The sequence below is a fragment of the Chlorocebus sabaeus genome, chromosome 20, assembly GCF_047675955.1.
Source record: "Chlorocebus sabaeus isolate Y175 chromosome 20, mChlSab1.0.hap1, whole genome shotgun sequence".
In the NCBI taxonomy this organism is placed as follows: domain Eukaryota; kingdom Metazoa; phylum Chordata; class Mammalia; order Primates; family Cercopithecidae; genus Chlorocebus; species Chlorocebus sabaeus.
In genome coordinates, this window is record NC_132923.1 from 88,442,754 (window position 1) to 88,468,633 (window position 25,880).

The window sequence follows — 25,880 nt, forward strand, 5'->3', positions numbered from 1 at the left end:
AAAATCTGTATCTTTAATTAAAGCTCCAGATAATTACATGTGGAAATCATCAGATATGTAGGTATGTTCTCCCAAATGTATGCCAACCTTTATTCAGACTATTTGGTGAACATATGGTGAAAACTTGATAGTATAGCATAGAATCAGTAGCCTAGAATCAGTACCTGATTTTAGTAATAAAAATAAAACTTATTTTATGCCTACAGGTTTCATTCTGACTGGTGTTCACCTTCAAACTGCGATGAGATCCATGACCGGGTAAAAAATGTCTTGAAATCACATCAGGCTCATCAAAGACATTTATATGTTAGTTTCTAAAATTTTCTTTTGAAGGCTATTTATAATAGGTCAAGAAAACCACCAAAGATGCCTAAAGCTTATAAAATTTAGTCACCCGAAAGAAAAAAAGAAAGAAAGCTCAATTTGATGGAAATCAGTGGTTTTGCCCAAGGCAACATATCTAAATTCCTGCTTGACCTAAGTCATTATGCAAATGTTTGAAATAGACCATCTGAACTATGAAGAGTGTTAGTGATAATTATCTTATAAAGTTTCAGTACATAGTGACTTGATGATAATTATTTCACAGCCTTCAAAATATGAGAACTCTTGTTTCATGGTTCAGTATAAAGCAATTTCATCTGCTGCAGATATATTTAATTCTAAATGGTAGCATGAGGGGGTAGTGAGAGGTATGTATTTTGAACAGTTAATTTGTATGTTAATTGAATAAAAGAGGAAAAGAGCAGGTCAGGTTTGTCAGGTTTAATATTACAAAAAAATCTATATGAGGATATTTTCTGAGAAAAAGCAGATAAGCATTCATATAAATAACAGCTGGGAAATAATGACAGTACTTTTTTGTGTGTTTGATCTCTTGTTTCATTCACTAGTTTAAAAAGCAATCATTTATCATCAATGTGTGTTGGACACTAAGATTAGTCTTGGGGGATATAAGGGGTTTATATGACCTTGGGATCAGTTTTTACAGTTTTAAGTTTCTATATACATGCTGTTTTTAAAATTAAACTTCTTTTCAAAGTATAGAAAAGAACACATAGAAAATGTACAAATAGTAAGTAACAGCTTGATAAATTATAAAATTAACAGTCTCATGTAAACTACCTACCAGATCAAGAAATAAAGCAGTTCTGCAGAAGCCCCTCTTATTCCTGCTAGCTACTGCCATTCCAAGTGTAAACATTATTAAACTTCTAACAAAGTTATTTATCTTCTAGTAGCAAGATATAATATTGCATGTTTTGAACTTTATATAAATGATATCCTACGGTGTCTACTTTTTTATTCTTGTTTCTCTTTGGTTTTTCAATTCAAGCATTTTTGAAATTTAGACATCTTGTTTTACATGGCAGTGTTGCAGTAGTTCATTCTTGTTGCCATAAATAAAATGTAATCATACAATACATTTCATTGTATGAAAATGCTACCATTTATTCATTCCTCCATTGCTGGGCATTTAGTTTGTTTGGGGTTTGGGCTGTTACAGAGCTGCTGTAAGCAGTATGCACATGTCCTTGGGTGACACTGCACATGGTTTTAACAGTTACACTCCCACTACCAATGTGGGAGAGTTCTACTTGTTTCATATCCTCCCTACTCCTTTGATTGTGTGTGTGTGTGTGTGTGTGTGTCTGTGATTCTATGTGTTCTCATTTGGCATTTTGATAAGTGAAAAGTAATTTATCATATAATGATTTTAATTTTCTGTGTCCCATGACAAGTGAATATTCTTATTGGCCATTTGGATATCCTCTTTTGTGTTCACGTCGTTTGTTCATTTTTCTACTGGGTTGTCTGTCTTTCATTTTTAGGTAAGATTTCCATGTAGATGCTTCATATGAGTTCTTAGATATATGTTTTGCAATTTTCTTTTCCCACTCTGTGCCTTATCTTTTCACTCTTAATAGTATCTTTTGATTAAAATAGTTATTAATTCTAATGAATACAGTTTATCATTTTTCCTTTTTGATTAGCATCTTTATAGTTTTTGTCTACTTTAAGACTTTCTCGTATGTCTTCTAAAGGCCTTTTTTCTTTAACATTTAAATATATGAACCATTTCGAATTATTTTTTTCCACATAGTGGTAGCTAGGGGTCACATTTCAAGAAAGGTTCAAGTCTCGTTATTATAGATTTGTCTGTTTTACTTTCTGGTTCCCTTAATTTTGTTTTATATATTTTGAAACTATGTCATTGGATGAATTATGGAACTTTAATTATGAAATGTCCCTCTGTATCTCTAGTAATATTCCTTGTTTCACAGTGTATTTTATCTGATATTAGTATAGCTATAGCAGCTTTTTTGTCTAGTATATGCATGGTATATATTTTTCAAGTCTTTGGTTTATGTCATTATATGTAAAGGATGTATCTTGTAAGTACCGTGTGAATTTTTTTTTTCAAGAATGAAAATCGAGTATTTTTATGTAGGTTGTTTTGTCTTTTGTTTGGATTAATCAAAATTTTAAACAATTTATTTTCCTTTGTATTAACTCATGGTTCTTTGTAAACTATTTTGTTATTGTTTGCCTTATTTCAACATACATACATGACAAATTATTTTTTATGACTTTTCCAATAATATGGGAACATGAAAACATTTAACTGTTTTTAATCTGCTTTCTTTTTGCTTATCTGTTATCACGCATTTTAATTCTACATGTATAAAACACAAGAAATTATTTTTGTTCATCTAGTGACATTTATTTTAATCACATATTATTATTCATTCTTTCTTGCAATTCACTGTTTCCATTTGGGTTCTGGAATTGTTTTCCTTCTAACATGAAGAACTCTCTTTAATGCTTCTTTTTATGTCAGACTCCTGGATAAGAATTCTGATTTTTCTTGAAAACATCTTGGTTCTATTTATGCACCATAGTGTTTCTGGATGTAGAATTCTAGGTTGATAGTCTTTTTTTTTTTTTTTTGGCATTTAAAAGAAGCCAATCCATTGTCTTCTGGCTGCTTCTGTATCTGTTGAAAAGTCAGCTATTATTTGTTTGCAATAATATGGCTTTCCCCCTTCTGTTGCATGTGAGATGTGCTATTTGCATTGTGTTTAGTAGTTTTCCTATGATCTATCTAAATGTGGTTTTACTGAATTAATATCCATTCAGTATGCAGAACTCATGTCTTTCATCTGTTTTGGAAAACTCTTAGCCATTCTTTCTTTAAACATTGCTTCCATCCCAATATCTCTTTGCTATTTTTCTAGAACTTCAAATTACACTTACATAAAAATCTTTAAAATGTCTCATATGTATCTTATGCCTATATTCGTATTTTTCATTATTTTTTCTGTCCAGTTTGGATATTTACTTTTAAACTGTTCTTTGCTAATTCTGTATTCTGCCATATTTGCATTGATGTTAAAACTTTGGTGAAATTTTGATTTTGAAGTTTTGATGAAAGCTTTTCATGAGGTTTTGATGTTGAAACTTTGATCAATGAAATGGGCAAATCCTGGAGAAATGCAAATTACTATAACTGATATGGTATGGCTGTGTGCCCACCCAAATCTCATCTTGAATTCCCGTGTGTTGTGGGAGGGACCCTGTGGGAGGTAATTGAATCATGGGGGCAAATCTTTCCTATAGCTATTCTCGTGATAGTGAATAAGTCTTATGAGTAAAAGAGGAGTTCCTCTGCACAAGCTCTCTCTTTGCCTGCTGCCATCCATATAAGATGTGACTTGCTCCCTATTGCCTTTAACCATGATTGTGAGACTTCCCCAGCCATGTGGAACCGTAAGTCCAATTATACCTCTTTCTTTTGTAAATTGCCCATTCTCGGGTATGTCTTTATCGGCAACATGAAAATGGACTAATACAATAATTAACTGAAAATGAAATATTAGTGGTTGTACATCTATTAAATAAATTGAATTCGTAGTTAAGAACTTTTTCAAGGAGAGAGGCCTAGATGGTTTCTCTGGTTAATCCAAACAAAATTTGAGGAGAACACAATACCAGTCTTGCACATCCCTGAAAATAGAAGAAGGAAAACTCCCCAGGTCATTTTATGAAGTCAGTATTTACTGTAATGCTATAACCAGACAACAACATTGCAAGAAAAGAAAAATGCAGATCAATGGCCCTCATGAATATATATACAAAAATTCCCAAAAACATAGTAGCAAATTAAATCCATCTGTATGTAAAAATGAAAATACATCACAATTAAATGGACTTATTGCAGAAATGCAGTGTAAATTTATCCTATTAACTGATTAAGAAAAGCATATTTCTTATATGTAGTTTCAGCAGGCACAGAAAAAGCATTCAATAAAATTAAACACCATTCATGATAAAAACTCTTAGTAAAGTGGGGGTAGAAGTGAACTTCCTTTGAGCATCTATTGGAAACCTATAGCTAACATTATACTCACTGGTGAAAGACTGATTGCTTTTTCTCAAAGTTCAGAAAGAAAACATTGTTTTCTTTAGCATCATACTGAAAATCTTAGGCAATGTAATAAGGCAAGTAAAATAAAAGTCATAAAGACTAGAAAGGAAGAAACATAACTGTATTTGCAGAAGATATGATTATTTATAGTAAATAAATAAACAAACTCTAAAGGATCTACAGAAAAGCTCATAGAAATAGTGAATTGAGCATGGTCACAGAAAGAAGGAACGTCAGTTTTTTTCTATATACCAGCAATGAGCAATTGAAAGTTTAAGTTAGATCTATGCCATTTATAATAGCAGCAGTAATTTAAGTGCTTAGCTAAAATTCTAACAATATGTGTAGGATCTGTATGCTGAGAACTAGAAAACACTATTGAAAGAAATCAAGGAAGACAGAAATAAGTAGAGTTGACATAACATGTTCATGGATGGGAGGATTCAATATTTGAATCTCAATTTGATATCTAGATTTTATGCAATCTTAATCAAAATTCTGGCACATGTTTTTAGTAGATATTGACAAGCTTATTCAACAATTGTATGAAAGGCAGAGAAACTTAAAAAATCAAAACGGTCTCAAAACGAATGAAGCTGGAAGACTCACTGCCTAATTTTAAGATTTTTACAGTAAAGCACAGTAATGAAGATTGTGTTATATTGAGTAAATTATGGACACATATATCGAAGGAATAGAATAGAGATTCCAGAAATAGACCCATGTAAATACTGTCAACTGATTTTGACAAAAGTGTAAAGCCAATTAAATGATGACTTTGTTTTTGTTATCTTTTGAACAAATGGTTCTGGATTTTTTTTTTAAAGCCCCTTGGCATGTAATTCAAAATAGATCATAGACCTTGCATGTAAAACTATAAAACTTCTAGAGGAAAACATAATAGAAAATCTGTGTAATTTAAGTTTGGCAATGAGTTTTTATATAGATAGCAAGCACAACATCCATAAAGTTAAAAAAATTGACAAACTGGATTTAATTTGCTCTGTGAAAGTCACTATTAAGAGAAAAAAAAGGCCACAAGTTGGATGAAAATACTTTAAAATCACATATATGAGTTAGGACTTGTATCCAGAGTTAGGAAAAAAAGAAAGAAAAAAAAAAGAAAAGCACAAAACAACAATCCACACTTAACAAAAAGAAAATAACCAAATTAAATAATGGGCAAAAGATCTGAACAGGCATTTCACCAAAAGAACACATTAAAACATGCTGAAGTCATAATGGAAATGCAAATTAAAACCATAATGAGATACCACTATATACCTATTAGAATCATTAAATAAAAACAACAAGAAAATTATGCTGACAAGGATATGGAGCAACAGGAATTTCCATTTAATGCTGGTGGGAATACCAATGGTATAGCCACTATATAAGACAGTTTTAAATAAAATGAAACGTATACTTATCATATGACCTGGCAATCCTACTCCTAGGTCTTTATCCAAATGCACTGAAAATTTATATTCACCTGAAAATCTGTACACAAATATTTATAGAAACTTTATGGTTGCCAAAAACTGGAGGCAACAATTATTGGTGATGGTGAACAAACCTATGTATGTCTATCTTCAGTGGAATACTACTCAACAATAAAAAAGAATGATCTATTAATTCACAGAACATGATGAATCTTAAATACGGCTTGTTGAGTGAAAGAAGCCAGATCCCCAAAGCTACATGTATGATTTTATTTATATGACATTATTGAAGTAACAAAATTTGTAAGGAGGGAGACAGAAGATGTTGGCTACAAGGGAGACCAGCCTGACAGGGAAATCTTCAGATTTAAGGAACTGTTCCGATTGGTATGGGAGTGATCAATACATAACTTTAAGCATTTGTCAAAACTCATAGATATATACATCAGAGTTAACTTTACTATATGAAAATTAAAAGAAAAAAGCATGATGTTGTGTCATCCAAGGATGTAATGATTATCATAATTAATGAATATAACAATATTAAAATGTAAGACATGCTTAAATTAACTGACCTAAATAACTTTGGAATATGATGTTTTAAATGCATATATGGTAAGGCTAAGACAAAAAGCACAACATAGTCACTATATTCTAGGTCAGGGGTCAGCACACTTTTTCTGTAGACAGTAAGATGTTAAATACTTTTTACTTTTTGGGTCGTAGGATCCCTGTGACAACTACTCAGCTGTATGGTTGTAGCAAGAAAGCAATTGTATGCAGTATGTAAGCAAATGAGCATTTCCGTGTACCAAAAAACTATCATTGTGCACTAAAATGTGAATTCCATGTAATTTTCACATGAATTTTCATAAAATATTCTATTTTTATAGTCATTTACAAATGTAAATACAATTCTTAGCTCTTATATCATACTAAATAGTCAGTGCCAGTAGTTTGATAACCCCTGCTCTAGTAGATAAATGTGTTTCATACAGGATTAGCAATTCTGAAAATATTTTACACTTGTATTAGAGTTGAACCAATAAGTAAATAAACTGTAGATAAAGACGGTAGATTTCTCATTGTCCGAAAAATAATTTACAAAGAAACCAGGAGGATGAAGGCTAAAATGAACTCTGTGATGTTGGGTTAGAGTTTGAGATAAGTTTTAATTCATGTTTATTTTAAAATATATACAAATAGATTGATTCAGAAATAAATAAATAGATGTGAAAGTATACCTGAGTTAGTATACATACATATTTCCTAGCTCTGCCCTTCAGAAGGGCAGAAGCAGTGTCAATAGCAATGAGCACATCCAGATCCCAGATCTTAGTTTCTGAAAAACCTTTTTCCAATAAAAGTTGCTAGCACTCTTGTAACAGTGGCTAATTCTGGGGCTGGGGTAGGGAAAATACAGGATTAACATGGAGCATCTTGTAGTGCAGAAAGTGAAGAATTGCTCAAAAAAGGTGATGGAGAGGGAGAGGGAGAGGGAGAGGGAGAGGGGGCATGTCAACAGGACACAGAAGCCAATCTAAATGAACCTCTAGTGGTCAGTATTGGAATAATATTATACAAAGCAGTAGAATTGGATTATAATTCAAAGAATAAAATAAATATCCAAGAGTCTATACTGATGTAAGTGAAACAATGAATAACTGATAGGGGAAATGGATAAATCTCCATTACAGAATTCTAAATAAATGATTATGAATAATGTACCCCCTACAGGAAGTGGAGCTTACTTTCCCCTTGAGTGAGTACTGGAGTGACACTGGACTTAGTGACTTGCTTCTAATGAGTAATGCATGGAAAGGACAAATAGTAACTTAGGTGGAGAAATTGTAATAACCCAATAGGTTCTTGTTGCCCACTGCCTACAGAAGCTAGTACACTGAGAAAAACAGGAGTTGCAGTAGAGAAAGTATTTAATAACAGGGCCAGTCAAGTGAGGAGATGGGAGATATTTCCCACATCTGCCCCTCTGAGAATTCAGAGGCTCAGGTTTTTAAGATTGCTATGGTGGTTGGGGAGCTGGAGAACTGAGGCAATTGATTAGCTAGGGATGAAGTCACAAGAGTGTTGAGACTATCTTCCTGCAGCTGAGTTGGTTCCAGGGAGGAGTTGCAGGATGAATTGAGTCAGTTCCTCGGTGTGGATCACAAGTCCAGGTGGCATCTCTTGGTCTGCCAAAATGCTAAATCTGAAAAATACTTAAAAGTTCTTTAGGTTTCACAGTAGTGATGTTATGTACAAGAGCAGTTGGAAAAGTTATAAATTTTAAAACCTCCGGTTACATGACTCTGGGACAGTAAGCACTACAGAAAAGCAAGTTAAGCAAGCAATTACAGGTTATTGTTTAACCATGCTTATTTTTTTAGCAAAGTTCAGACCCACCCTACCATAATTATAACCTTTTGGCCTTTGCTTTACAAAGGGCGATTTCAGACCCCTAACAAGGATGGGGATTAGTTTCAGGAAGAGACTATTATCATCCTTACTTTAAATTTAAACTTTCAACTGAATTTAGTTGCTCCCATGATGAGCTTGCCCTATGTGTAGGGATGAACAAAGGCAGTCAGCTTGTGAGCTTAGAAGCAAAATGGAGTGAGTGATATTAGCTTTCTCTCACTGTTAAAATTTTGCAAAGATGGTTTTAAAATGTGGAAGACACTAACTTAAAGAAGTGATAAAGTTAACATCATCAGTGATTACTCAGGTTGATATCATATATCCTTTGATATCATGTGATGTGAGGGGTGTTTCTCTGTGATATTGTTCTGCCAAAGCCATAACTGTAGTCTAAATGTGAGAAAACTTCAGACAAAATCAAATTGAAGGACTTTCTTCAAAATACCTGATCAGTACCCTTCTACATTGTCAGTCACACGTAACAAGGAAGGACTATGAATGAAACTTGTCACAGGTAGGATGGAGGAGACTAAGGAGAAATGATGACTAAATGTAATAGAATATTCTCTATTGGATCCTGGAACAGAACAAGTACATTATTGGAAAGACTGGTGAAATCCAAATTAAGTTGTCACTTTATAGAATAGTACAGTACCAATGTTAATCTCTTAGTTTTGTCAGATGCACCATGGTTATATGTTACATTAAGAAAACCTCAGTGAAGGGTGAAGTTTCTGTGTGTAGGAACTCTCTATACTGTCTTTGCAACTTTTCTATAAAGATAAATATTCCAAAGTAAAACAGTTACAAAGTTATTGAGTTCTTAATTTCAGTCTTTTGTACCTTTAACTGATTTGGTGTGATTCTAGGTCCCTTCCCTCTCAGAGTTACTGTATGTAATTCTTACTTCTCCAGCAAGACAGATAAAACTCCTTTCTGCCTTTCAGAGGCTTTCTGCTTAGCTTTTTGTTCCCGTACTGCATAGTCTCAGACATTCTGCAACTGTCTTGAGGGAACATTCAACTCAGTTTTGCACCCATTGTGTCTCAATGAATTTTAGTCTCTCGAGTCATTAATTTTGTCCTAGCATAGTGAGACTGCCAGAAACCTGTTGGATTCTCTGGCCTGCAGCAGTGGACCTGTGGTTAAAAGAAGCATGGGTACTTGACATTTTGTTCTGTACTCAGAATCTACAAATGCCTCCAGGAAAAAAAAAAAATGAAACAAAACAAAAAAACTCAGATGCAAACCATTAGCTCACCTATCTGAAGGTACCTCCTCTCAGGAATCTTGGCACCACTAATAAATGTTGTTTAAGCAGCTTTCTAATGCCTTTACCACGAGAAAAATAATTTACATATGTAAGCAAACTACTTCCTATTCAGAAACACCACTTCGTTTTTATTTTATTTTTATTTTTTAAATTATACTTTATGTTCTAGGGTACATGTGCACAACGTGCAGGTTTGTTACATATGTATACATGTACCATGTTGGTGTGCTGCACCCATTAACTCGTCATTTACATTAGATATATCTTCTAATGCTATCCCTCCCCCCTCGCCCCACCCTGCAACAGGCCCTGGTGTGTGATGTTCCCCTTCCTGTCTCCAAGTGTTCCCATTGTTCAATTCCTACCTATCAGTGAGAACAAGTGATGTTTGGTTTTCTGTTCTTGTGATAGTTTCCTGAGAATGAAGGTTTCCAGCTGCATCCATGTCCCTACGAAGGACATAAACTCATCCTTCTTAATGTCTGCATAGTATTCCATGGTGTATATATGCCACATTTTCTTAATCCAGTCTATCATTGATGGACATCTGGGTTGGTTCCAAGTCTTTGCTATTGTGAATAATACCGCAATAAACATACATGATTTATATTATACATAGCAGCATGATTTATATTCCTTTGGGTATATACCCAGTAATGGGATGGCTGGGTCAAATGGTATTTCTAGTTCTAGATCCTTGAGAAATCTATACACTGTCTTCCACAATGGTTGAACTAGTTTACAGTCCCACCAACAGTGTAAAAGTGTTCCTATTTCTTCACATCCTCTCCAGCATCTGTTGTTTTGTGACTTTTTAATGATCGCCCTTCTAACTGGTGTGAGATGGTATCTCGTTGTGGTTTCGATTTGCATTTCTCTGATGGCGAGTGATGATGAACATTTTTTCATGTGTCTGTTGACTGCATAAATGTCTTCTTTTGAGAAGTGTCTGTTCATAGCCTTTGCCCACTTTTGATGGGGTCGTTTGTGTTTTTCTTGTAAATTTGATTGAGTTCTTTGTAGGTTCTGGATATTAGCCCTTTGTCAGATGAGTAGATTGCAAAAATTTTCTCCCATTCTGTAGGTTGCCTGTTCACTCTGATGGTAGTTTCTTTTGCTGTGCAGAAGCTCTTTAGTTTAATTAGATCCCATTTGTCCATTGTGGCTTTTGTTCCCATTGCTTTTGGTGTTTTAGACATGAAGTCCTTGCCCATGCGTATGTCCTGAATGGTATTGCCTAGGTTTTCTTCTAGGGTTTTTATGGTTTTAGGTCTCACATTTAAGTTTCTAATCCATCTTGAATTAATTTTTGTATAAGGTGTAAGGAAGGGATCCAGGTTTAGCTTTCTACTTATGGCTAGCCAGTTTTCCCAGCACCATTTATTAAATAGGGAATCCTTTTTTCATTCTTTGTTTTTGTCAGGTTTGTTAAAGATCACATGGTTGTAGATGTGTGGTATTATTTCTGAGGGCTCTGTTCTGTTCCATTGGTCTATATCTCTGTTTTGGTACCAGTACCATGCTGTTTTGGTTACTGTAGCCTTGTAGTATAGTTTGAAGTCTGGTACTGTGATGCCTCCAGCTTTGTTATTTTGACTTAGGATTGTCTTGGCAATGTGGGCTCTTTTTTTGGTTCCATATGAACTTTAAAGTAGTTTTTTCCAATTCTGTGAAGAAAGTCATTGGTAGCTTAATGGGGATGGCATTGAATCTAGGCATTGAATCATACCTTGGGCAGTATGGCCATTTTCACAGTATTTATTCCTCCTATCCATGAGCATGGAATGTTCTTCCATTTGTTTGTGTCCTCTTTTATTTCATTGAAGAGTGGTTTGTAGTTCTCCTTGAAGTGGTCCTTCACATCCCTTGTAAGTTGAATTCCTAGGTATTTTATTCTATTTGAAGCAATTGTGAATGGGAATTCACTCATGATTTGGCTCTCTGTTTGTCTATTATTGGTGTATAAGAATGGTCGTGATTTTTGCACATTGATTTTTTATCCTGAGACTTTGCTGAAGTTGCTTATCAGCTTAAGGAGATTTGGGGCTGAGACAGTGGGGTTTTCTAAATATACAATCATGTCATCTACAAACAGGGACAATTTGACTTCGTCTTTTCCTAATCGAATACCCTTTATTTCTTTCTCCTGCCTGATTGCCTTGGCCAGAACTCCAACACTATGTTGAATAGGAGTAGTGAGAGCAGGCATCCCTGTGTTGTGTCACTTTTCAAAGGGAATGCTTCCAGTTTTTGCCCATTCAGTATGATATTGGCTATGGGTTTGTCATAAGTAGCTCTTATTATTTTGAGATATGTTCCATAAATACCTAGTTTATTGAGAGTTTTTAGCATGAAGGGCTGTTGAATTTTGTCAAAGGCCTTTTCTGCATCTATTGAGATAATCATGTGGTTTTTGTCTTTGGTTCTATTTATGTGCTGGATTAAATTTATTGATTTGTGTATATTGAACCAGCCTTGCATCCCAGGGATGAAGCCCACTTGATCATGGTGGATGAGCTTTTTGATGTGCTGCTGGATTCGGTTTGCCAGTATTTTATTGAGGATTATTGCATCGATGTTCATCAGGGATATTGGTTTAAAATTCTCTTTCTTTGTTGTGTCTCTGACAGACTTTGGTATCAGAATGATGTTGGCCTCATAAAATGAGTTAGGGAGGATTCTCTCTTTTTCTATTGATTGGAATAGTTTCAGAAGGAATGGTACCAGCTCCTCCTTGTACTTCTGGTAGAATTTGGCTGTGTCTGATCCTGGACTTTTTTTAGTTGGTAGGCTATTAATTATTGCCTCAATTTCAGAGCCTGTAATTGTTCTATTCAGGGATTCAACTTCTTCCTGATTTAGTCTTGGGAGAGTGTATGTGTCCAGGAATTTATCCATTTCTTCTAAGTTTTCTAGTTTATTTGTGTAGAGGTGTTTATAGTATTCTCGGATGGTAGTTTGTATTTCTATGGGGTCGGTGGTGATATCCCCTTCATCATTTTTTATTGCGTCTATTTGATTCTTCTCTCTTTTCTTCTTTATTAGTCTTGCTAGCGGTCTATCATTTTTGTTGATCTTTTCAAAAAACCAGCTTCTGGATTCACTGATTCTTTGGAGGGTTTTTTGTGTCTCTATCTTCTTCAATTCTGCTCTGATCTTAGTTATTTTTTTGCCTTCTGCTAGCTTTTGAATGTGTTTGCTCTTGCTTCTCTTTTACTTGTGATGTTAGGGTGTCAATTTTAGATCTTTCCTGCTTTCTCTTGTGAGCATTTAGTGCTATAACTTTCCTTCTACACACTGCTTTGAATGTGTCCCAGAGATTCTGGTATGTTGTATCTTTGTTCTCATTAGTTTCAAAGAACATCTTTATTTATGCCTTCGTTTTGTTATGTACCCAGTAGTCATTCAGGAGCAGGTTGTTCAGTTTCCATGTAGTTGAGCAGTTTTGCTTGAGTTTCTTAATCCTGAGTTCTAGTTTGATTGCACTGTGGTCTGAGAGACAGTTTGTTATAATTTCTGTTCTTGTACATTTGCTGAGGAGTGCTTTACTTCCAACTATGTGGTCAATTTTGAAATAAGTGTCATGTGGTGCTGAGAAGAATGTATATTCTGTTGATTTGGGGTGGAGAGTTCTGTAGATGTCTATTAGGTCTGCTTGGTGGAGAGCTGAGTTCAATTCCTGGATATCCTTGTTAACTTTCTGTCTCGTTGATCTGTCTAATGTTGACAGTGGGATGTTAAAGTCTCCCTATTATTGTGTGGGTGTCTAAGTCTCTTTGTATGTCTCTAAGGACTTGCTTTATGAATCTGGGTGCTCCTGTATTGGGTGCATATATATTTAGGATAGTTAGCTCTTCTTGTTGAATTGATCCCTTTACCATTATGTAATGGCCTTCTTTGTCTCTTTTGATCTTTGTTGGTTTAAAGTCTGTTTTATCAGAGACTAGAATTGCAACCCCTGCCTTTTTTTGTTTTCCATTTGCTTGGTAGATCTTCCTGCATCACTTTATTTTGAGCCTATGTGTGTCTCTGCATGTGAGATGGGTCTCCTGAATATAGCACACTGATGGCTCTTGACTCTTTATCCAATTTGCCAGTCTGTGTCTTTTGTTTGGAGCATTTAGCCAATTTATATTTAAGGTTAATATTGTTATGTGTGAATTTGATCCCGTCATTATGATGTTAGCTCATTATTTTGCTCGTTAGTTGATGCGGTTTCTTCCTGGCATTGATGCTCTTTACATTTTGGCATGTTTTTGCAGTGGCTGGTACTGGTTGTTCCTTTCCATGATTAGTGCTTCCTTCAGGAGGTCTTGTAGGGCAGGCCTGGTGGTGACAAAATCTCTCAGCATTTGCTTATCTGTAAAGGATTTTATTTCTCCTTCACTTACGAAACTTAGTTTGGTTGGATAAGAAATTCTGGGTTGAAAATTTTCTTTAAGAATGTTGAATATTGGCCCCCACTCTCTTCTGGCTTGTAGAGTTTCTACTGAGAGATCCGCTGTTAGTCTGATGGGCTTCCCTTTGTGGGTAACCCGAGCTTTCTCTCTGGCTGCACTTAACATTTTTTCCTTCATTTTAACGTCGGTGAATCTGACAATTAGGTGTCTTGGGGTTGCTCTTCTCGAGGAGTATCTTTGTGGTGTTCTCTGTGTTTCCTGAATTTGAATGTTGGCCTACCTTGCTAGGTTGGGGAAGTTCTGCTGGATAATATCCTGCAGTGTTTTCAACCTTGGTTCCATTCTCCCCATCACTATCAGGTAGATCTCAGACTACTGTGCTAGTAATGAGTGAGGCTCCGTGGGCATGCAACCCTCCGAGCCAGGCACGGGATATAATTTCCTGGTGTGCCGTTTGCTAAGACCTTTGGTAAAGCACAGTATTTGGGTGGGAGTGACCCGATTTTCCAGGTGTTGTGTGTCATGGTTTCCCTTGGCTAGGAAAGGGAATTGCCTTCTCCCTTGTGCTTCCCCGGTGAGGCAATGCCTTGCCCTGCTTCGGCTCTCGCTTGGTGGGCTGCACCCACTGTCCTGCACCCACTGTCTGACATACCCCAGTGAGATGAACCTGGTACCTCAGTTGGAAATGCAGAAATCACTCGTCTTCTGTGTCACTCATGCTGGGAGCTGGAGGCTGGCGCTGTTCCTATTTGGCCATCTTGGAACTGCCCCAACACTACTTCTTTAATTACTTTAAGTTTTATGTTTCTGCTGGCTTGACTTTCTTGAATGGAAGATAGTAAACTTATTCATGTTGACTTACACTGGATACTAATGTCAGTGTTTTAAAATGTTTTATGTTAAAAGCAACCTGAGCACAAAACCTTATCTTTCTGACTATATTCATTCATATAGCATTTATTGAGAATTTTCACCCAGTATCTGCATGCTATGTACCTGGCACTGTTCAAAGCACTCAGGATATTTTCATGAAATCAGATTTTCTGCCCATAAGGATTTTTTTTTTTTTTTGAGCTTTTTTTTTAGGTTCGGGGGATCTATATGCAAGTTTGTTATATAGGTAAACTCCTATCAAGGGGATTTGTTATACAGATTATTTTGTGGCCTACATACTAGACCTAGTTCCCAATAGTTATTTTTTTCTGCCCTTCTCCCACTCTCCACCCCTAAGGTGGGTCCAATATAAGGAACTAACATAACCCAATGATTATTTAACAAGTAAATGAATATACAACAGTAAAAATGTGGTGCAATATATAATTAACAATAAGGAGCATAAGCAGGAATTGTTATTGTTTTTCCAGAGAAAAACTGCAGTTGATTACATAGGAATAATTATTTATTAAATGTTGCTATCAGCAGCTCACTGTGCATGTATTGCTCCATTTATCCCTTACTTTATCTTATAAAGTAAATACTGTTAAGAAGTAAGTACTGTTTTAAAGATAAGGAAACTGGGGCTCGGAAAAGTAAATGACCTGTATGAAGTCACACAGCTATTTTAGATGATTGTATCTAGGATTTGAATCCCCATTAGTACTCTTTGATCTTAACCATTCAGCTCTACAGAGATAAACACATGAAGTGCAACTTGATACACATAAGACCAATAACATGCCAAATATAAACATGTAAGCATATATAAACATGAGATCAATGGAAACAGATGTTCAGAAATAGATAGAAATCAATAAACCTAATATACCAGATATTGTGAGCTATATACTGAAATACGTGTCCTGGAGACAGGTTAGAACAAAGTCCACATTGGCCCTACTTGACAAATACAGATAAAGGTATGCCATGTAAGTATAAACAGGTCTGAATTTTTTCTTCTTTTACTTCACAAAGAATTTATTTAAATATCAGTCACTTCAAGAACATTTAAAAAGTATTTTATGAATCATTAAATATTTGACTTGTAAAACATAGTATGTCAGAAGTTTGATAACCATTAGAAAATGAAGAGAACCTATCTTAAACTAATGGAAGTCAGTGATCGGGGAAGAAAGATTCTGATGAAAATAAAACCCAAAGACAAATAAAGGAGCAAACACCCAACATATTGGTTTATACATTTATTCAAGAGAGTGTAAATCATGTAAAACCAGATCACTTTTAAACCCCAGGCTCTGGTACCTTAAGCAGAATTAAGAGTGTGTGTGACTTAATCCTATCAGCCTCCCTGTCTAGAAATGCATGTTTCTTTAAATAAAACTCATTGTGGACATTGTGAGGAACATCCACACAGTGTTTTCATTGAGCCAGTCATGGAGAACCAGGGTGAGAAGTTTAGACTTTATCCTGAAATCAAAAAGTCCTGACTTCAGTTGCATTCAAGGTTTGGGTAGATACTGAGTACTGTGGCTAATAGAGAATGTATACAGTTGTCTCTTGGTATCCATGGGGGATTGGTTCTGGGATCCCTCAATTTCCTTATTTAAATGGTATAGTACAATATAACTTCTCTGGAGGGCAGGGCCACTGCTCAGCTCTAATTGTTTTCTGTGTAGACTTTGAGGCACAGCGTTGGCAGGTTTTACTGATTTTTAGATAATTTGTTGTCAACTAATTCAAACTAAAAATACAAAACACTTTGTGTGCCAAACAAAGCACATATAGCAGAGGCTTTCCTTTAAAACATGGAGAGCCTCTGAGATGTTAAAGTGTTTCATTAGTGTTTTGAGAAAATTAATTTGGTAACATTAAGTGCTCAGCTTGGGGAAAGAGTAAGAATTTGAGATGAGATTTGCCAAAACAATATAATGGAAGAATACATCGGGAAGGGCATGCAATTTGCCAGAGTTTGTTATGGTTTATGTTTTAATATTTTGAAGTTGATTAATAAATTTAGCTAAAACTTATTGAATTGTGACTATATACTAGATACTGTAGTAAATGCTATTTTTTAAAGGCTCGGGAATCAATTATATGTGTGTATATATTTTTTTGTTCCCACTTAAGTTCAGGGGTACATGTGCAGGATGGTTTGTTACATAGGTAAACGTGTGCCATGGTGGTTTGCTGCACAGATCATCCCATCACCCAAGTATTAAGCCTAGTACCCATTAGTTATTCTTTCTGATCCTCTCCCTCCTCCCATCTACCACCTTCCAGCAGTCCTCAGTGTGTGTTGTTCCCCTCCACGTACCCATGTGTTTTCATCATTTAGCTCCCACTTAGTAAGTGAGAACATGTGGTATTTGATTTTTCTGTTCCTGCATTAGCCAAGGATAATGGCCTCCAGCTCCACCCACGTTCCTGCAAAGGACATGATCGCCTTCCTTTTTATGGCTGCATAGTATTATTCCATGGTGTATATATACCACTTTTTTTTTTTTTATCCAGCCTATCATTGATGGGCATTTAGGTTGTGGAATCAATTTCTGTACAAGTTTCTTACTACAGTTTTCTCATAGGTTTCTTGAGAGTACTATGGTTTTAGTATATGTAACATGCTTAGAATGATACTGTCATGAGGAGTGTTTAATAAATATTAGCTATTCAAAAAAAAAAACTTGTCTGTGATAGTAAAATAGAAATTTTTATAAGTGAACAATTTGTCAATTTTTGCTTTTGTTGGAATTGCTTTTGGTGTCTTCATCATGAAAATCTTTGCCCATATCTATGTTATGAATGGTATTGCCTAGGTTGTCTTCCAGAGTTTTTATATTTTTCAGTTTTACATTTAAGTCTTTAATTCTTGTTGAGTTACTTTTTGTTTATGGTGTAAGGAGGTGATCCATTTTCAGCCTTCTACATTTGGCTTGCCAGTCATCCCAGCACCATTTATTGAATAGCGAATCCCTTCCCCATTGCTTGTTTTTCTCAGGTGTGTCAAAAATCAGATAGTTGTAGGTGTGTGGCCTTATTTCTGGGTTCTCTGTTCTGTTCCATTGGTCTATGTGTCTGTTTTTGTACCAATACCATGCTATTTTGGTTAGTGTAGCCCTGTAATATAGTTTGAAGTTGTGTAGCATGTTGCCTCTGACTTTGTTCTTTTTGCTTAGGTTTGCCTTGGCTCTTCAGGCTCCTTTCTGGTTTAATATGAATTTTAAAAAACCTTTTTTTTCTATTTCTGTGAAGAATCTCAATAGTAGTTTAATAGGAATAGCATTGAATCTATAAATTGCTTTGGACAGTATGGCCATTTTAATGATATTGATTTTTCCTATCCATGAGCATGGGATGTTTTTCCATTTGTTGGTGTCTTTTCTGATTTCTCTGAGCAGTGTTTTATAGTTCTCCTTGTAGAGATCTTTCACCTCTCTGGTTAGCTGTATTCCTAGATATTTTATTCTTTTTGTGGCAGTTGTAAAGGGTATTATGTTCCTGACTTGGCCCTCTGGTTGACTATTGTTGGTGTATAGGAATGCTAGTGATTTTTGAACATTGATTTTGTATCCCCTGAGATTTTGCTCAAGTTATTTTTATATTTAAGAAGGTTTGGGCTGAGATTATCGGATTTTCTCAATATAATATCATATAATCTGCAAACAGGGTTGGTTTGACTTCCTCTCTTCTATTTGCATTTCTTTCTCTTGCCCGATTGCTCTGTCCAGGATTTCCAGTACTATGTTGAATAATACTGGTGAGAGAGGGCATCTTGTCTTGTGCTGTTTTCAAGGGAAATGCTTCTAGCTTTTGCCCATTCAGTATGATGTTGACTGTCGGTTTGTCATATATGGCTCTTATTATTTTGAGGTATGTTCCTTCAATGCTTAGTTTATTGAGAGTTTTAACAGGAAGAAATGTTGAATTCTATCAAAAGCCTTTTCTGCATCTATTGAGATAATCATGTGGTTTTTATCTTTAGTCCTGTCTATGTGATGAATCACATTTTTTTATTTGTGTAATGTTGAACCAACCTTGCACCTTAGGGATAAAGTCTATTTGAATGTGGTGGCTAAGCTTTTTGATGAGGTACTGGATTCAGTTTTCCAGTATTTTGTTGAGGATTTTTGCCTTGTTGTTCATCAAGCATTGGCCTGAAGTTTTCTTTTTTTGTTGTATCTCTTCCAGGTTTTGATATCAGGATGAGGCTGTGGCCTCATAAAATGAGTTAGAGAGTAGTTCCTCATCTTCAAGTTTGTGGAATAGTTTCAGTAGGAATAGTACCATCTCTTCTTTGCACATCTGGTAGAATTAAGCTGTGAATCCATCTGGCCTGAGGTTTTTGTTGTTGTTGTTAGTAGGCTATTTATTACTTCTTTAGTTTCAGAACATGTCATTGGTCTGTTTGGGGATTCAGTTTCTTCCTGTTCAGTCTTGGAAGGGTGTTTGTATCTAAGAATTTATCTATTCTTTATTTTCAAGTTTATGTGCATAGAGGTGTTCATAATGTCTGTGGTTGTTTTTATTTCTGCGGGGTCAGTGGTAATATCCCCTTTGTTGTTTCTAGGATTATGTTTATTTGATGTCTCTTCTTTATTAGTCTAGCTAGCAGTCTCTTTATTTTATTAATTTTTCAAAGAACCAGTTCCTGGATTTGTTAATCTTTTGAGTGGTTTTCCATGTCAATCACCTTCAGTTCAGCTCTGATTTTGGTTATTTCTTGTCTTCTGCCTGCTTTGGGAATTGCTTGTTCTCGGTTCTCTACTTCGTTTAGTTGTGATGTTACATTGTTTTTAAATTTGAGATCTTGCAAACTTTTTGATGTGGGCATCTAGTTCTATAAATTTACCTGTTAACCCAACTACCTTAGCTGTGTCCCAGTGATTCTGATATGTTGCATCTTTGTTCTCATTAGTTTAAAGAACTTCTTGATTTCTACTTTAATTTCATTGTTTACCCAAAAGTCATTCAGGAGCAGTTTGTTCAATTTCTATGTAATTGTATCTTTTTGAATGGGTTGTGCTGTGGTCTGAGAGATTGTTTTGATTTCTGTTCTTTTGCATTTGCTGATGAGTGTTTTACTTCTGTTTATGTGATCAATTTTAGAGTATGTGCTAGGTGGTGATGAGAAGAATGTATATTCTATTGTTTTTGGGTGTAGAGTTCTGTAGATATCTATCAGGTCCATTTGATCCAGAACTGAGTTCAGGTCCAGAATATCTTTGAGATTTTCTGTCTCTATCTAATATTGTCAGTGGGGGGGTCAAAGTCTCTTACTATTATTGTGTGGGAGTCTAAGTCTCTTTGAAGGCCTCTAAGAACTTGCTTTATAAATCTGGGTGCTCCTGTGTTGGGTGCATGTGTGTTTAGGATAGGTAGATCTTCTTGTTGAATTGGCCCCTTTACCATTATGTAATGCCCTTCTTTGTCTTTTTTTATCTTTGTTGCTTTAAAGTCTGTTTAGTTTGAAACTAGGATTGCAATCCTGATATCTGTTTTCCATTTGCTTTGTAGATTTTTCTCCATCCCTTTATTTTAAGCCTATGTGTGTCACTGCCTGTCTCTTGGGTCTCTTGAAGACAGCATACCAACAAGTCTTGGTTCTTTATCCAGCTTGCCAATCTGTGTTTTAATTGGGGCACTTAGCCCATTTAGATTTAAGTTTAGTGTTTATATGTGTGTATTTGATCCTGACATCATGATATTAGCTGCTTATTTTGCAGACTATGTGGTTCCTTTATAGAGTCACTGGTCTGTGTACTTCATTCAGTCTGTTTTTGTAATAGCTGGTAATTGTCTTTCCTTTCCATATTTAGTGCTTCCTCTAGGAGCTCTTGTAAGGCAGGTCTGGTAGTAATGAATACCCTCAGCACTTGCTTGTCTGAAAAATATGGAATGCTTCATAAATTTGTGTGTCATCCTTGTGCAGGGGCCATGCTAATCTTCCCTGTATCCTTCCAGTGTTAGTATATGTACTGCCAAAGTGAGCACTAAAATAGCTTTATGTGATTAGTGTTTTGCAAGGAAAATCTTCTTTCATACTAACACTTTTAACATTTTTGTTTATTTAATAGGGATTTTTCATAGCATATATTGACTTTTTTATACAATGTGGAAATCATGGTGTTTTAATTGTAGTAGTCAGTCTGTTCCTTTCTTATGTTCCTACTGATATATTTGGGTATAAATCTGTTTTCTATTTACACTACCTGTTCTATATTCTTTATTTCCTTTTATCCTCTTTTGGGTTGAGTTATGTTGTTTTTTAATTTTTCTACCATTATTAACTAGGGATTTTTTTTTCCTATTCATTTGATGGTAACTTCAAAGATTAAAACAAGTATTCTTATTAAAGTTTAATGTAAATGAACATGTTCATTTTATTTATTCCCCTTCTGACTTAACAATGTTTGCCAACCCCTGCTTTTGTATTTGTATTCTTGCAGAATTTTTCCATAAGATTTTGATGATACAACTGCTGTGGTATAAGCATGTTTCATTGTTATCTGCAGTATCTTCTCTAAATTGGTACTTTTAAATTGGGATCTAGAGGCTTAATCAAGTTCAGGTTTTTTATTTCAGAAGTCATATTGTGTCTTTCATTGGCAGGCACTTAATATCTGATTCATATTCTCTCCATCCTTACTTTCCTTCCCCCTCTCTCTCTGTGGCAAATCCAATACCAAGATACATTAAATAGAAGTTACAAAAGTATTCACTTTTCTTGTCAGTCCTCCTGCTCCCCATCCCACTTCATCTGTTTTGTTACTTAATGGCATTGTTCATTCATCCCTTTATTTTCTAGTGTGCATAATATTTTGTTCTTTAACATTCTCCAAAGGTGACCAGTTAGTTTTCCTTTTTTTTAGATCATTGTGAACTCATGGATTTGAACATATTTGATGTGATTTGTTGTATTTCAGTTACTATTGGTACCCAAATAAGCTCGACTTTGGCCAGTGGGAAACCCTTCATGTCTTTATGTCTTGCAAATCTTTTTATGTGGCCCTAATAGGCCACATCGATGAGTCCCAGACTCATCTTGTACATTTCATCAAACAAAAATAAAAAACCTCTCCCAATTTCTGTTGCTGTTCTTAAATTGACCCACTGATATTTTTGAGTGAGAATTTTTTTTTTTTTGTTATTTTGAAGTTATCAGGTTTATTAGATGCCTCCTGTTTTCCTCTGAGCTCTCCTCCACAGATGCAGATACCAATTTTACCTTATTACTACTGGTGGTTTGTTCTTCCTCATACATTGGGGTTCATAAAGATATCTTGTCATCTCATTTTGTCACAGATACTTTCCATGTATTGTTTGGAACTGCTATTCTAGGTCCTTTAAAAATTTTTATTTCAAAATAGTCTACATTTATTCTAAATTATATAGCACATTGAGTTTTCTTTTTTTTTAAATTTATTTATTATTATTATACTTTAAGTTGTAGGGTACATGTGCATAACGTGCAGGTTTGTTACATATGTATACTTGTGCCATGTTGGTGTGCTGCACCCATCAACTTGTCATTTACATCAGGTATAACTCCCAATGCAATCCCTCACCCCTCCCCCCTCCCCATGATAGGCCCCGGTGTGTGATGTTCCCCTTCCTGAGTCCAAGTGATCTCATTGTTCAGTTCCCACCTATGAGTGAGAACATGCGGTGTTTGGTTTTCTGTTCTTGTGATAGTTTGCTAAGAATGATGGTTTCCAGCTGCATCCATGTCCCTACAAAGGACACAAACTCATCCTTTTTTATGGCTGCATAGTATTCCATGGTGTATATGTGCCACATTTTCTTAATCCAATCTGTCACTGATGGACATTTGGGTTGATTCCAAGTCTTTGCTATTGTGAATAGTGCTGCGATAAACATACGTGTGCATGTGTCTTTATAGCAGCATAATTTATAATCCTTTGGGTATATACCCAGTAATGGGATGGCTGGGTCATATGGTACATCTAGTTCTAGGTCCTTGAGGAATCGCCATACTGTTTTCCATAATGGTTGAACTAGTTTACAATCCCACCAACAGTGTAAAAGTGTTCCTATTTCTCCACATCCTCTCCAGCACCTGTTGTTTCCTGACTTTTGAATGATCGCCATTCTAACTGGTGTGAGATGGTATCTCATTGTGGTTTTGATTTGCATTTCTCTGATGGCCAGTGATGATGAGCATTTTCTCATGTGTCTGTTGGCTGTATGAATGTCTTCTTTTGAGAAATGTCTGTTTATATCCTTTGCCCACTTTTTGATGGGGTTGTTTGTTTTTTTCTTGTAAATTTGTTTGAGTTCTTTGTAGGTTCTGGATATTAGCCCTTTGTCAGATGAGTAGATTGCAAAAATTTTCTCCCATTCTGTAGGTTGCCTGTTCACTCTGATGGTAGTTTCTTTTGCTGTGCAGAAGCTCTTTAGTTTAATGAGATCCCATTTGTCAATTTTGGCTTTTGCTGCCGTTGCTTTTGGTGTTTTAGACATGAAGTCTTTGCCCATGCCTATGTCCTGAATGGTAGTACCTAGGTTTTCCTCTAGGATTTTTATGGTATTAGGTCTAACATTTAAGTCTCTAATCCATCTTGAATTAATTTTCGTATAAGGAGTAAGGAAAGGATCCAGTTTCAGCTTTCTACTTATGGCTAGCCAATTTTCCCAGCACCATTTATTAAATAGGGAATCCTTTCCCCATTTCTTGTTTCTCTCAGGTTTGTCAAAGATCAGATGGCTGTAGATGTGTGGTATTATTTCTGAGGACTCTGTTCTGTTCCATTGGTCTATATCTCTGTTTTGGTACCAGTACCATGCTGTTTTGGTTACTGTAGCCTTGTAGTATAGTTTGAAGTCAGGTAACGTGATGCCTCCAGCTTTGTTCTTTTGACTTAGGATTGTCTTGGAGATGCGGGCTCTTTTTTGGCTCCATATGAACTTTAAAGCAGTTTTTTCCAATTCTGTGAAGAAGCTCATTGGTAGCTTGATGGGAATGGCATTGAATCTATAAATTACGTTGGGCAGTATGGCCATTTTCACGATATTGATTCTTCCTATCCATGAGCATGGTATGTTCTTCCATTTGTTTGTGTCCTCTTTGATTTCACTGAGCAGTGGTTTGTAGTTCTCCTTGAAGAGGTCCTTTACATCCCTTGTAAGTTGGATTCCTAGGTATTTTATTCTCTTTGAAGCAATTGTGAATGGAAGTTCATTCCTGATTTGGCTCTCTGTTTGTCTGTTACGGGTGTATAAGAATGCTTGTGATTTTTGCACATTAATTTTGTATCCTGAGACTTTGCTGAAGTTGCTTATCAGCTTAAGGAGATTTTGGGTTGAGACAATGGGGTTTTCTAAATAAACAATCATGTCATCTGCAAACAGGGACAATTTGACTACTTCTTTTCCTAACTGAATCCCCTTGATTTCTTTCTCTTGCCTGATTGCCCTAGCCAGAACTTCCAACACTATGTTGAATAGGAGTGGTGAGAGAGGGCATCCCTGTCTTGTGCCAGTTTTCAAAGGGAATTTTTCCAGTTTTTGCCCATTCAGTATGATATTGGCTGTGGGTTTGTCATAAATAGCTCTTATTATTTTGAGGTACGTTCCATCAATACCGAATTTATTGAGCGTTTTTAGCATGAAGGGCTGTTGAATTTTGTCAAAAGCCTTTTCTGCATCTATTGAGATAATGATGTGGTTCTTGTCTTTGGTTCTGTTTATATGCTGGATTATGTTTATTGATTTGCGAATGTTGAACCAGCCTTGCATCCCAGGGATGAAGCCCACTTGATCATGGTGGATAAGCTTTTGATGTGCTGCTGAATCCGGTTTGCCAGTATTTTATTGAGGATTTTTGCATCGATGTTCATCAGGAATATTGGTCTAAAATTCTCTTTTTTTGTTGTGTCTCTGCCAGGCTTTGGTATCAGGATGATGTTGGCCTCATAAAATGAGTTAGGGAGGATTCCCTCTTTTTCTATTGATTGGAATAGTTTCAGAAGGAATGGTACCAACTCCTCCTTGTACCTCTGGTAGAATTCAGCTGTGAATCCATCTGGTCCTGGACTTTTTTTGGTTGGTAGGCTATTAATTATTGCCTCAATTTCAGAGCCTGCTATTGGTCTATTCAGGGATTCAACTTCTTCCTGGTTTAGTCTTGGAAGAGTGTAAGTGTCCAGGAAATTATCCATTTCTTCTCGATTTTCCAGTTTATTTGCGTAGAGGTGTTTATAGTATTCTCTGATGGTAGTTTGTATTTCTGTGGGGTCGGTGGTGATATCCCCTTTATCATTTTTAATTGCGTCGATTTGATTCTTCTCTCTTTTCTTCTTTATTAGTCTTGCTAGTGGTCTGTCAATTTTGTTGATCTTTTCAAAAAACCAACTCCTGGATTCATTGATTTTTTTGGAGGGTTTTTTGTGTCTCTATCTCCTTCAGTTCTGCTCTGATCTTAGTTATTTCTTGCCTTCTGCTAGCTTTCGAATGTGTTTGCTCTTGCTTCTCTAGTTCTTTTAATTGCGATGTTAGAGTGTCAATTTTAGATCTTTCCTGCTTTCTCTTGTGGGCATTTAGTGCTATAAATTTCCCTCTACACACTGCTTTAAATGTGTCCCAGAGATTCTGGTATGTTGTATCTTTGTTCTCATTGGTTTCAAAGAACATCTTTATTTCTGCCTTCATTTTGTTATGTACCCAGTAGTCATTCAGGAGCAGGTTGTTCAGTTTCCATGTAGTTGAGCAGTTTTGCTTGAGTTTCTTAGTCCTGAGTTCTAGTTTGATTGCACTGTGGTCTGAGAGACAGTTTGTTATAATTTCTGTTCTGTACATTTGCTGAGGAGTGCTTTACTTCCAATTACGTGGTCAATTTTGGAGTAAGTACGATGTGGTGCTGAGAAGAATGTATATTCTGTTGATTTGGGGTGGAGAGTTCTATAGATGTCTATTAGGTCTGCTTGCTGCAGAGATGAGTTCAATTCCTGGATCTCCTTGTTAACTTTCTGTCTCGTTGATCTGTCTAATGTTGACAGTGGAGTGTT

The 25,880-nt window shown here is 35.7% G+C and overlaps 1 protein-coding gene and 1 non-coding gene across 8 annotated transcripts in view; one reads left to right on the forward strand and one right to left on the reverse strand.

Moving 5' to 3' along the window:
- SPATA6 (spermatogenesis associated 6) overlaps positions 1-25,880 on the forward strand; it is a 215,564-nt gene that overhangs the window by 111,831 nt on the left and 77,853 nt on the right. For 3 of the 7 annotated variants that reach the window (XM_007978825.3, XM_073007319.1, XM_007978823.3), the window contains one exon: positions 207-306. The exons of 3 other annotated variants lie outside the window; for them this stretch is intronic. In XM_007978825.3, coding sequence (XP_007977016.1) covers positions 207-306 — 100 coding nt within the window. The remainder of the gene's footprint in view (positions 1-206; positions 307-25,880) is intronic. One more of the 7 variants, XM_007978824.3, reaches the window with a different exon arrangement.
- LOC119626553 (U6 spliceosomal RNA) lies at positions 20,741-20,847 on the reverse strand. The gene has a single exon (XR_005242704.1). It is a non-coding gene; the product is annotated as a U6 spliceosomal RNA (small nuclear RNA).